Source organism: Tympanuchus pallidicinctus, unplaced genomic scaffold (assembly GCF_026119805.1).
Source record: "Tympanuchus pallidicinctus isolate F22 unplaced genomic scaffold, pur_lepc_1.0 scaffold7, whole genome shotgun sequence".
Taxonomy (NCBI): Eukaryota; Metazoa; Chordata; class Aves; order Galliformes; family Phasianidae; genus Tympanuchus; species Tympanuchus pallidicinctus.
This window is the reverse complement of record NW_026294791.1, coordinates 618140-630693: the sequence shown is the minus strand read 5'-3', so window position 1 is coordinate 630693 and position 12554 is coordinate 618140. Positions and strand designations below refer to the sequence as shown.

Sequence of the window (12554 nt, the reverse complement as noted above, 5' to 3'; positions counted from 1 at the left end):
GCTTAGTGGTTGCAAGGTAATAACCCTAGGATTTAAGGAGATGAAAATCTGCAGTCCGATTTCCACCAAGGAATATCTTCATGCATGTCTTTCAGTATTATCGTTATGAAAACAGGACAGATTACCACGGAAGTTCAGCTATGAACATCTTTGGATGCCACTAACAGATGGCTGGAGAGTCAAAAAATGTGAAATACTATGAAGTCACGGCTATAAATATCTTTCAAGTAGGACATTTGAGACCCATTTTATGTAAGCTTCATGTAAAGAGTATCTCAGCGCTCTGCTTTGCCTATCCCAGTGGCTGCTGTCTTCATCAAAGGACTCCATGGCTTGTCCCCTCTGCTCACCCTACCCCCGGTGTGTGCAGCCAAAGGCATGCAGTGCTGGGCTCATAGTGCCCCTTGGAGACCTCCCAAGGAGTTCTGAATGGTGAGTGCTGCCTTGGCCGGCCAGTACAGAAAGGTTGTGACATGCTAAGTGTCCGTGCCACAAAGCAGGCTGAGCACTCGTGTCTTTTTGTACATCCGCAACTTGTTGCTGCCCCCAAAATGTGGCATTGCTTCCAAAACAGAAGCCCTTCTGCAGCACAGAAGAAAAAACCAGCTGAGTTATTTCCCACTGCTGAGGAATGTAACGGTACTTGTGTGCCTTGTGATAAAAATGAGGGAAAGAAAAAGCACGCTGACATCTTTCTGCTTTTGAACCCAGGCATGTGGAAACAAACGAGCACGAACACTTGTCACACATCTACGTTACTTACGGTTGAGAGGCAGGCTGGCATTGGTCATCCCAAGCTTGTTGGCAGCAACACAGGTATAGTTGCCAAAGTGCTCTTCTGTCACATTGGTAACAGTAAGAAGTGATCTCGTGCTATAATTTTTAATAGTAATTCCTTGTTGACCACTGATCAGTCTAGAAAGTAAGAAAAAAAAAGTCTATAACTTATATACCATAAGCAAAAGCCTTTTTGATTTCGTTTTTTTTAACAGATACAGCTGATAGCACAGTAATCAGTCTGCACGTGACCCTGCTGAACGAACTTATCAGTGGGGCTGCTTTGGGAGGCAGCACTGGAGGTGTGAGGGGAGCAGCCTCGGGCAGTTTGGCCCACGGCTGGCCTGGAAGCAGCACCCCAGTGCCCGCCTGCATGTATCCGTACTGCTGTGCCCAGCACCCATAGTGCTGCAGCAGGGGCAGGGCGGGCTGTGGGTGGGCAGTAGGACGGAGCATGGAGACAGAGTGCTGCCCTAAAGACACTGCGCCACTTCTCACTGTTACAGTAAATCCTTCAGAGGGTGTTTTTCACAATCTGGTGGCTGTTCGCAACCCTGTGCACCTCCAACTGATGGTAGATTGGGATTACGTAGCCAAGAAGGAGATTAATTAGGATGGAGACCACAATTTATTTTACAGACCTCTATAGCAACAAACTGCTGTTGCAATTAGGAAGGATGCGCTACCGCAGCACTGCATCCTGAGACTGCAACTTGAACAGAAATCAGGTAACAGAATGCAGGAGGAGCTCAAACACAACTGTTTTCACTGGGCTCCCTTTTCCCTGAGCTGAGCCTTCCATGGCCCTGCCCCATACGAACCGTGCAGCTTACAGCACTGCTTCCAGGCCGTGTCAGAAACACCGCTGCTCTGGCACAGAGGAAGACAATCAGTTCAAATTCTGTTGTTGTATGCAGACCACATCTTGTCAGATGGGCACCCATGTTATTAAAGTGCCAGCTACAGCTGATTGCTCACAGTGGATTCCTCACGTTTCCCATGACATGGTGCCACGCTGGGGACACAGCACAGAGCCACGTGGCTGCCAGAGTCTGTGGTCAGCTTTGGTCTCCATGAACACAGCACCTGCAGGATCTCCATTTGCTGCTGTAGAAACCTGATTTTGCTGCTGTAGGAACCTGATGCTTTCACTTCTGAGTCAACAACCACATCGCTGCCCAGCTCACTGACTGCACACGGCATTTGCTACCTGTGTGCAGCTCCATTTCGGAACACAGCATCTCCACTCATGTGCAGCCACCCTACACATCTCCTTACTCCACTGCTCCCTGCCATGAGCTGAACATGGAAATGGAATCTCATTTTTATTTTGGAGACTATGCCAATGCATGAGGAGAACACCGTGTGTCTGTGCCAGTCCCAGGGGATATCTACCTTTAGTTTCATATTTGAATGACTTCACATTATTGCAGTATATTAAGCCATTATAACAAGTTTTGTTATTTCAAATATAGGTCTTGTTTGCTTTATCAAGTAGAAGAGAATTAATATTTTTAGATGAGTGGCTTTTGGGCTTTTTCCCTGTGGCTGTTCAATTTCTGAGATGCAGTTCTTCACAGCCCTGTAACACAGCATACTTGAGCAGTTGTGAGTTTCAGATACCAGACTCAGAACAGCAAAGCCTCCTCCCCTCCACAGGGAATCCCTCTGCAGCTTTAGAAGCCAAATGCTATCATAATTTTAAGAAGCTTTTACTAACTTTTCACCCAGTCCCTTTTTAATGTGATGCATTTCAGCGCTTTGGTTCCTGCTCAGAATTTAAAGCCCTCAAGGGCAGTCCCTACACTGGCTCCTTCTCCAGCTCCTTTCCTGGGTGCCACCACAGCAGCCCTGTGACTGCTCTTTGGAGAAGAGATTTCTCTTCATACCCAGCCTGCCCTGCCCTGGCACAGCACCTCCCATCCTGTCGCTGTTTCCTGGGAGCTGAACCCCGTCTCTACAACCTCCTGCCAGGAGCTGTAGAGACCCATAAGGTCCCCTTGGAGCATCCTTTTCTCCATACTGAAGCAGCCCATTCCCTCGGTTGATCCTCAGTCCATGTGGGCTCTCCAGGGCTGTGTGGTCTGCACGCCCATGGGATGGCAGGCAGTGCTCTGGGTTCCTCCCCTCCTTTCCCCAAGCAGTTCTCAGCCCTGAGCTCGGTGTTCCCAAAGCATGGCAGGAATGCATGGAGAATTGATGAGCAGTGACTGCTGCAAGCCCGGTGAGGAGAGAGAGGAGCAGTCCTGCAAACACCTCATAGGTGGAGCTGGACATAGGCTTTAGCTGGTCTTATTTTTAGTTTTACTGACTTTTTTTTTATGATGAGATGATCCTGGGAGTAGGAATGAACAGTGCGTGTGCAGCCCTCCCTGTCCTGCGAGTGGTGCTTTGGAGGCTCCCAGTCCCTCTGTGGCCACGTGTGTTTTGTGAGTCTGCTAGCAGCTCTTGGACAAACAGTGATGTACCATTAGATTTAACAGAATATTTGAGCAGTGAGACACAACAGGACAGTGCTTGTCTTGCTGATTATAGCAAGCCTCAGGTGATACAGCAACTGAAATGGAAAACAGAAGGCACAACTTCCGTGTCCTGAAATGCTCTGCTTATCCTTTCCCGCTGCTCTTGTGACACTGAATGCACTCAAGAAGAAGGGAATTGGTGACTTTTATAAATAGAGAGGTGATTATCACGCTGGAAATGGCTAATTGAATCCAGAGTGCCATGGTCTATATTAAAACCTGTGCTCCAACAGTTTTTTTTCTGCTACAACTCCTCCCCGACATATGTACAATATGACGTGCACCCTTGGAAATAGGATGCAGATGAATTTCTCCAACAGAGGGAAAGTCTGTGCTGTTACATGTAGTAAAGGTTGATTATGGTGTTTTCCAGAATGCTTTGATCTATGGTCAGAGTGAGATGGCTGCGGCTGCTGTGGGAAGTCAGGAAGGAGGGAGAGCAGCGCTCCTAAGGAGAGCAGCTGGCCAGCGAGAAATGAGCTGACAGATGGTTCCCTATGAAATATGGTCATTAATATTCTCGTGTCAGTTCCCACGTGTAATGGGATCTTAGAGCTGATGAGAAACCCAGTGTTCAGAAGCCAGGACATTCCAGCAGCTAGAAGATGTACCTGCACAGCTTCTACCAGGATTTTATCCTGCACCAATGTTTAAACTTCACATTCCGTGAAGATTCAAGATCTTCGATGAGGTGAGAGTGCAAAGCAAAACCTCCTATTAGAAGCCAATCCTGCAGAGATATCTGACCTTTACCAAGCACTACCGACGCAGAAGCAAAGCTGGATGCAAACACCGGGGCGCACACTGAGGTTGCTGGACTCAGTCTGGGAGCTCCTGCAGGGAGGTGCTGCTGCTGTGCAAGGGCTGCGGGCACCGAGCTGCACTGCAAGGCGCCTCCATGAGCCACCCCTGAAACCCGCGGCAGGAAACCTACGGAGATGGCTTAAAAAACCCATATTCTTAAAAAAAATCTCTTTTTATTAGACTTTTCCAGTGGACGATTTCTGGCTGCTGTACTTCAAAGGCTGTAATTACTAAAGCATTTTTAAACCCTAGGCTCATTATGGCAATTATCACCATCACAGCCCAGCTGCGGACAGTCCTATTATGCCTCATCTACCGGCACAGAAACAAAAGCTGAAAGAAAACTCCACGACTCCCCCTGGGCAGCTCTGCAGCTCGCAGTGCAGGCAGGTACTTACTTCCTCTCTCCTCTGTACCACTCAAAGACCGGGGCAGGAACGCCCGCGCCTTCGCACCGGATGAGGCCGTTCCCTCCGAGCATCACTCCGCTGGACTTAAGTTCCTGAATTGTGGGAGCAACTGAAAAAAAAATTGTAAAATAGACATTTGCATACAAATCCGAAGACGGCCGAACTCTGCTTCTCCTCAGTGCTCTCTACGTTACTCAGCCTGGCGCGTGTTTTCCAGCTTGAGTCACATTCAAACGTGTTTTCTTCCGGCACTGCAAAAATGATCCCACACAGCAGATTCTGACACAGATCTGTGTATCTGGTGCAGAAGCATAACTGAGACATGGAGAATATTAATCCCACAGCAAACAGTCTGTTTTTTCAATCCGTTCTGCTCAGTTACTCAATACAAAGCACAGTGACGGCTGTTGGGTTCAGGCAAGGCATGGCCTCAACTCTTTGAAAGGGTAGATAACAGCAGGACAAGGGGAAATGGCTTTAAGTTGAAGGAGGGAAGATTTTGGTTGGATGTCAGGGGGAAATTCTTTGCCATGAGAGTGATGAGGTGCTGGAACAGCTGCCCAGAGAGGCTGTGATGCCCCGTCCATCCCTGGAGGTGTTCAAGGCCAGGTTGGATGGGGCCCTGGGCAGCCTGGGCTGCTATGAAATGTGGAGATTGGTGGCCCTGCGTGTGGCAGGGGGTTGGAGCTTCATGATCCTTGAGGTCCCTTCTAACCATGCCATCCTGTGATTCTACGGCCCCAAAGTGGGGACCACCATGAGCACTGCTCTGCTTTGGGTCCTCGCAGCAGCACAGGGCTTGGGGCACTGGAGCTGCTTTGGGCACCAAAGGCACACATACCCTGCAGCCAGGACCCAGCCACACAGCACAGCAGGGCTGCCCCACCACTACACCAGTACAGGCTTGCTTCTTTAAGTACATTCTGTCTTCTTAAACAGTGAACACAGTAAAGGGGAATAAATATTTCAAGCACAGAACTGCAGATATAAATAAAGCCAAAAAGCCATAGCTGCCTCTCTCAGTTGCCAGCAAAAGGCAACCGCCAGCTGAAAACAGAAGACAGAGAACTCCTCAGGAAGGAGATTATCAAAGTTAGGGCTGAACAACAATTGCCTTCCCCCTGGAATTTTGCTTACATTTTCTGTTTTTAAACAACAATTTATGCGCATCATAAAACGCTATAAAAACCCAAACACGGAACTTATAAATAAAAATCTGTTGGTTTTTTTCCCAAGCAATTTTGCAGATGTTGCTGTGAGGCGTGTATGTAGGTGCAGAACGTTGGCTGCCACACAGCTGTGCCCACCACCCCATGGCAGCATCCTGCAGTACCCAGCACAGCACACACACACAGAGACAGGTGATGAGGGTCTCCGCCAAGTGGGGCAGAGATTGCCCTGGGCAGTCTGCATGTGGCCTTTTTGGGGACGTCCTGCCTTCCTGCCTTGCCACAGTACTTCTACCCACGTTACCCTTGAGGACATACAGGTACAGGGCTGAGCTGCAGGAAAGGAGCAATAAGGAGGAACCAGTGGCAAATAGGGTGACCGCCAGCCAGCACTGTGCCCTGGTGGCCAAAAAGTCCAGTAAGACCCTGAGGTGCATCGCATGGAGCACAGCCAGCAGGGAAAGGAGGTGCTCCCCTTCTGCTTTGCACAACTGGAGCACTGTGCCCAGTGCAGGGCTCCCCAGTGCCAGGCAGATGGGAAACTGCTGGAGAGCCCAGTGGAGGGTGCAGAGCTAGTGGGGGACAGGAGCACCTCCTGATGGGGACAGGCTGAGAGCCCTGGGGCTGTTTGTCTGTGGAGGAGAAGGTTGAGGGGGATCTGATCAGTGCTGATTGATATCTGAAGGGTGGAGTCCAGGGCTCTGTTCCATGGTGCCCAGGAAGTTCCATCTGGACATGAGGAAAAACGTCACTGTGTGGGTAGCAGAGCCCTGGCACAGAGCTCTGGCATAGAGAGGTGTGTGTGTGTGGGGGGGTTGGTTTCCTCTGCAGAGATCCAAACCCACCTGGATGCTTTGTGTGCATCTGCTGTATGGATGTGCTGTGGGGGGCTGGGCTGGGGGAGCTCTAGAGGTTCCTTCCAGCCCCCACAGCTCTGCGATTCTGTGCTTTCTGTGGCAGAAGCCTGGTGCCCCATGAGCAATCCAGGGTCACCCTGCTCAATGCAGACACCTCCAGCCTAGGTACCAGGGAGAAATCCTGGGAGATGAAGCAGGGCAGGGCACTGAGTCAGTACATCCGGAAGGCTCTCCTAAACCAAAAGTGTGGTTTGGGCTGCTGACAGCTCAGCCATTTCAATCACAAACTATCCAAATCTACCACAGTCAGCAGCTGGATGGGATCCCAGCAGAAAATCTCAGCTCACATTTCTGTGTGTGCACTGAAAACACTCTCATGCCTGTGAGCTCTGCCAGCAGCCATGAGCTGCCAGGTGGGACCCCATGGCCCTGCTGCCCTCCCAGAGGAGCCCGGCCTCTGCTTGCTGGGAGGTCAGGAGAAGGGAAAGTAACTGCTGGTAGTGTTTGCTCTGGGAAATCCCTGGCTAATGCTGATGTGAACAGGCAGAAGGCTTAGAATCACCATTCTACCGTATTTTTCACTGTCAGGTTGTTTTCCTTCTTCTAGAACAAACTATACAGCGCAGGCACACTTCGGGAGCGCTGAATGACGATAAGCACACAGGCGAGCACACAGGTGTCCTGGGGCAGAGTGCCTCTGTGAGGGAAGCTGCTCTGAGTTGGGGAACCATGTAGAAGTGCCCATGGGATTATGTGGTTGGCATTCATTTTTCCTTCCTGCTCAGGAGCAGCAGCAGGAAGCCTGGGCAGGGCAGGAGCACAGCGTGGAGTGTCTGCATTTCAGGGTGATGTCAGGGTCACCAATGTGGCAGTGAGTGCCCCCACACACCCGGGCTGTGGCACATCCTCTTTTGTCTCAGTGAAACAACCCAAGCTGTGCAAAGCTCTCACGTTAAAGCCTGACACAGCAGTGCTGGGTGCCCCTGGTGCTCCAGCTCCCTCCCAGCGCCTTTGTGAGCAGCCATCACCTCCACTCCCTCTGCTACGACCGCTCCGCTCGGCTGCTGCCACCAGCACGTGTGCATGAGTCAGCCTTTGGGCTGCGAAACCCAACTCTGCAACTTATGCTCCAGCCAGAAATGATGCAGTGCTCTGCACAGTCTGGTTTCCTACCCAAATATTTTCTCTTTGCTTTCAAATGTCTGAAGGAACAGCAAAAACAATGCGTGAAACACGCTGGCATTCGGGCAGGCACAGCGGATACGCAGAGCGCTCCGCTACAACAGGTTCCATCTTTTAACATTTTAATGAGCTTCGGGACTTTTATGCATATTAGTTATGTTGCCCTAATTACTCATTATAATTCTAATGTGCATTTTATATTTAATTACAATGCTTATAAAGATTTGGTATGGGCAGTAAATTATTATAACTAGCATGTGCATAATGATTAAGAGCTGAATTTATTAACTTTTACACTAGCATTCAGGGCTGGCAACTTTCAATTTCACCTTTGTGATTAACCATATTGTCTGATTAAACCAACATTTTTGTGGCATTAATTGTAAATGTCAAAAAAAAGTCTTTTATTTATTTCCATCAGCCTTTAATTTGGCATCCTAATGCGTTCTTTTATTAGCAAAATTGCTCTCTGGTGTGTTAAGAGGGAGCCTTTCAGGTAAGAGAACAGGTTTCCTAAGATCTCCTTCAGTTTGCAGAAAGCCAGACACGAGCACTATTGATGTATTCACTTTGTGTAGACGTACTGCACCTTCTCAATAAAGCAACAAATCTTCCAAGCCAAGCAATATTACACCGTCGATAATGGAGGTGCTCTTCCAGCAGCCCACAGACTTTCTTTCTCTGGCTAGCAGCAGCCCCTCTGTTCTGTTCCCAACTCAATGGTTTCACAAAGCTCTCCTTCCAGCAGAAACACCTCTGGGCTGGGGCAGCATTTCAGGCAAACACTGGTGCAGCAATCCCTTTGCCAAACAGCTGAAAACCTTATTTTTTTCCCATCTTTTCTGGAAAGGTTACCAAAACATACTGAATTCAGCAGGGTCTTGATGTGCACATCTGCCTAAGTGCTACATGCAAACACACAACACGCGTTAAGAGTTAAGTGCAGCCTGTATTTTTCCAGATGCGGCCCAGCGTCTCTTTTTTTGCTTCTCTCCTTCCTATTCAGGATAACAACCCCAGAAGGTGTGCTCTGAACGTGGATTAACTGAAGAGCCATGGGAGCACCTGGAGCTGCAGGGAAGGAGCAGATCCTGAGCAGCTTGCAGCCCCATCCCACACAGTGCAGGCACTGCAGGGCTCCCCAGGCTCTCCTGCAGCTCTGCCCGATGGATTATTGCATTATGGCAGATCACAGAATCACAGGTTGTGGTGCCGCTTGTGCCTCCTGAATTTAAAACCTCCTGGTGCTAAGATGAGAGGAGAGCTTAAAATCCAGGAAGTAATTGTTTCATGGGGGAAAAGAAGCCACACAAAATTACATAGGGTGAATAACAGGCAGCAGAAAGAAATGCTTAATGATGCGTTTTACAGGTGCTTGAGTGACAGGAACGACAAGGAGCAACCCTACCTCCAAGACCTGACAAAGCCAACAGCCACCCCCAGAGCCCAGCAGGTGGGCACAGTGGCAGGGGCTGCTCTGCTTCCTGCCCATCAGGCTTTGTCTAGCTGCTCGCTCACCCAACCCTTCTGTTCCCCAGCACCAGGGAGCAGGGCTGAGTCCCAGCTGTGTCCCATCTGTGTACGTGGCCCTGCTGATGCTATTGGGTGGGGGTGGGCAAGGAGCCAACCCATGCAGGGCTGCTGGCCATTTGGAGGAAGCAGATGCACCAAACACGACCAGGGCAATGTGCTCACTGCTTGGCACTGCTTGGTACACCAGGGCAGGGTTTCATCTTCCATTGGCTGTTGAAGTTTCATTCAAATTAAACTGATGTCAAAATCTTTATGTTGATTTCAGAGGGGCTGTGGATGAGGCCTGGTAAGATCGGCAATGAAAAGGAATTTCACAGTCTTCAAAACAAACAAAGGCAAAAAGCACGATGGCAACAAAACTGTTCTTTGTATCGCTGCTCTTACCACTGCAATCTGAGGGAACTGTTGTCAGTGACGCTTTCCCATCAACAAAGACCATGGGAGGGTCTGCATTCACCTGAGACAATAGAATGAACCTGTTTGCCTCCAAACATAAAGCGTAGTTCTGATGGAACCCTATTGATGGACCCAAGAGGGAGTGCTGGCCCCAAAGAGACCTACCTGCAGAGGATCCACTCTGCACCCAGTGCACATGGCTGTGAGCACAGTGCTGCTGCTCTGCCTGCAGCACTCAGACCTGGTGCCCATGAGCAGTGGGGTGGTGAGCATCAGCATGCTGCAGTCCTGCAGGGAGTTGGGGTACGATTAGCAACGTCGGTGCCAACCCAGAAGGAGGGATTGGCCGCATGCCAGGGTGAGAACAAACATGAGTGCTCTCACTGTGCCGCTTCTCTCCCTCTAAGGGAGATGAAAGCAATGGACTTCAACAAATTCCAGGAATTGCTAAGTAGGCCTCTTGGCAGCACAGCTGAGGAGAAAGTGAATTAAAGCTGGCTGGGAGGATTTCAAGGAAAGAGCGTCTGGAACAAAACCACAGCACACAGTGTGGGTGGGAAGCTGCCCAAGCCCTGCATGCTCAGGAAGCACAAACGCAGGTGGAAGGCATTGGGAGGTGGGAATCACAGCGTGTGCACAGTGCGGGTCGGACGGGACCAGAGGGAGCTGAGCTGGGCTGAGGGACCAAGGCTGCAAAGCGGAGAGAGCTGGGATCAGCCGAGCTGAGAGGCTGACTTAGTAGGGAGGTGTACACAGAACTGCAATGGGATCAGCTCTTCCCTCTCTCACTGAGGGGCAGGACAAGCGGTGGTAACTGAAACAAGAGAGATCTAGGTTTGCAGAGCTAGAAGTTATTGCTGGAAGAGTTTGCTGAAGGAGACTGCCAATGTGCTCTTATTTAATTAAAAAGAAAACAAAAGGAAGCATTAACAAGCATTTGGCTGCCAGCACTGCGCTTGGACAGCAGCATAAGCAGCAATGGCATCAGTGCTCCCCGTGGGCTGGGAGGTGTGATCCCCCCCCAGGAGCATCACAACAACCCTTCTTTACCCAGTTCTGTAGGTATGAACGCTGTGCTCAGGGTTAGGTGCCATTTTCCAACATGATGGGAAAAGCAGAAATTATATTTGTCTCAGTTTCTAATAGTAATACAATTTTCAGTCTGAGGCTTAACTACAAAAATGACGTAAATGCTGAAACAACATTTAGAATTGAGGGAAAAAAAAAGTGATTCAGATGACAAGGACCACTTTTTTGTCAAAAACTTGTGCAGCTTGGATCCAATTTGATGTATTCTACATACATAACAAAGCAGCTAGGTGTACTCTCCAAAATGATATTTCTAAGGACAGTACTCATTACTACTGTATAATAAATGGAAGCATAAGTCAGAGTTAGCACCGAACAGATTGTTTGGGGTTGCAAAGACAGCAGCTGTCACAGCTTGACAGCTTTCTTGTTAGTGAATCAGCTTTACTGACAGTCTTTTTGATTGAAAACCACTGTTCGCTGACAGCGTGCTAGAGCTGATATACATATGTATCTCATGGAGAATGAGGGAGAGCCATAAAGGGTCCAGGAGCTATTGCTCTGTATTAAAAAGAAATGAAGTTTACAGAAAGGTTTTCCCCCTCAGCAGTTTGCAGCAGCAGTAAGATTCCCAAACCAGGGCAATCCATGCAGAGAGGCAAAGAGCAAACACACAGACAGGATCTGGTCAGGCTCAAAGTCGATTCTCTGACTCTAAGCAGCAAAGTCACCGAAGCACTGGGTGTTGCAAATCCACGCTGGACCAAAGCAAGGGCAGGAGTGAAGCTGGGCCGGGGCAATGCTGGGTAGTGTGGGGCAGGGATTGCTGGCTTATCTCAGCCAAGGGATGGAACCATTCCTTCTGCAGCAGCCCAGAGCCTCCCCCAGTGTGCCACCTGTGGGCACCAAGCCCAGCTGCTGCTCTGAAGGGGCCTTTTGTGGAAGCAAGAGCACCTCAGGAGCCTCTCTCTGCATTTTCTTATAAGATTGTCCATATAACAATATTCCTTCATCCTCAGTTTTGTGTCATTTCAATAGATAACAGCCAAAGGACTGAGTGCAATGGATGCCCTAACCCTAAAGCGAAGCACACACAGCTCTGAGCAAGCCCAATGCTGAAACCAGAGAGCCTTGCGTGGACATTCACAGGGCTGTACAGGTTGTTCCTGATGAACATTTGGTGGCTGTGTTAGAATTGCTCGTTGTTAAGGAACATCTGCATGCTTCTTAACAGCAGACATCTCTCAAGTCAACTGTGGGTGCAGTGAGATGCAGACCTCTTTCCCCAGAGGTCTGGAGCAGTGGGATTTTCCACTTGCACATCCAATTGCTGCACTGAAAGATAATTCCTGAGATGCTCTTTTGCCATTAACGGTACCAGGTGCAGAAGCAGTGAGAACCTGAATGCTGAGTTTGATATTAATCCTACTTTTGCTCAAAATACACTGCAGACAGCGCGTTCTGAACTGAACTCCTGGTCTTATTGCATGGTGAACGCGATCTTACTGCATGGCATGCAGCCACTGTCAGGGCTGCTGAAGCACTGAAGCAGTTCAGTCCATAACTGTACCCCATCCTCAGACCCTGAGCACAGCCTTGCTGCTGGCTGTCAGAGCTTCACTGCAAGTGTTGGTGTCAGCTCTGCAGCTCCAACATCCAAATGAACCTCAGCATAGTTCCTTTCTATTTGAGGAGGGTTGGAAAGCAAGAGAAGAAGCAGACAAAAGCTTTATGAATTATAACAGCTAAAGAACAACACTGGCAGTTTTCCCTTTCTCTCGTGTCAATATCACCACTTTGTTCTAAGTCATAAAAACAGAAATATTGCTTCTCAAAGCTCCTCCAGCTGAGATCCAGTGCCTCTGCATACCTGTG

At 49.2% G+C, this 12554-nt stretch overlaps 1 protein-coding gene and 1 long non-coding RNA gene across 3 annotated transcripts in view; both read right to left on the bottom strand.

Moving 5' to 3' along the window:
* Positions 1 to 12554, bottom strand: part of LOC128072782 (uncharacterized) — a 409786-nt gene that overhangs the window by 53579 nt on the left and 343653 nt on the right. The gene's annotated exons all lie outside the window — the stretch shown is intronic.
* NEGR1 (neuronal growth regulator 1) overlaps positions 1 to 12554 on the bottom strand; it is a 188337-nt gene that overhangs the window by 53579 nt on the left and 122204 nt on the right. For both annotated transcript variants that reach the window (XM_052666906.1, XM_052666907.1), the window contains exons 5-6: positions 4502 to 4622; positions 764 to 915 (exon numbers count right to left, since the gene is read on the bottom strand). In XM_052666906.1, coding sequence (XP_052522866.1) covers positions 764 to 915; positions 4502 to 4622 — 273 coding nt within the window. The remainder of the gene's footprint in view (positions 1 to 763; positions 916 to 4501; positions 4623 to 12554) is intronic.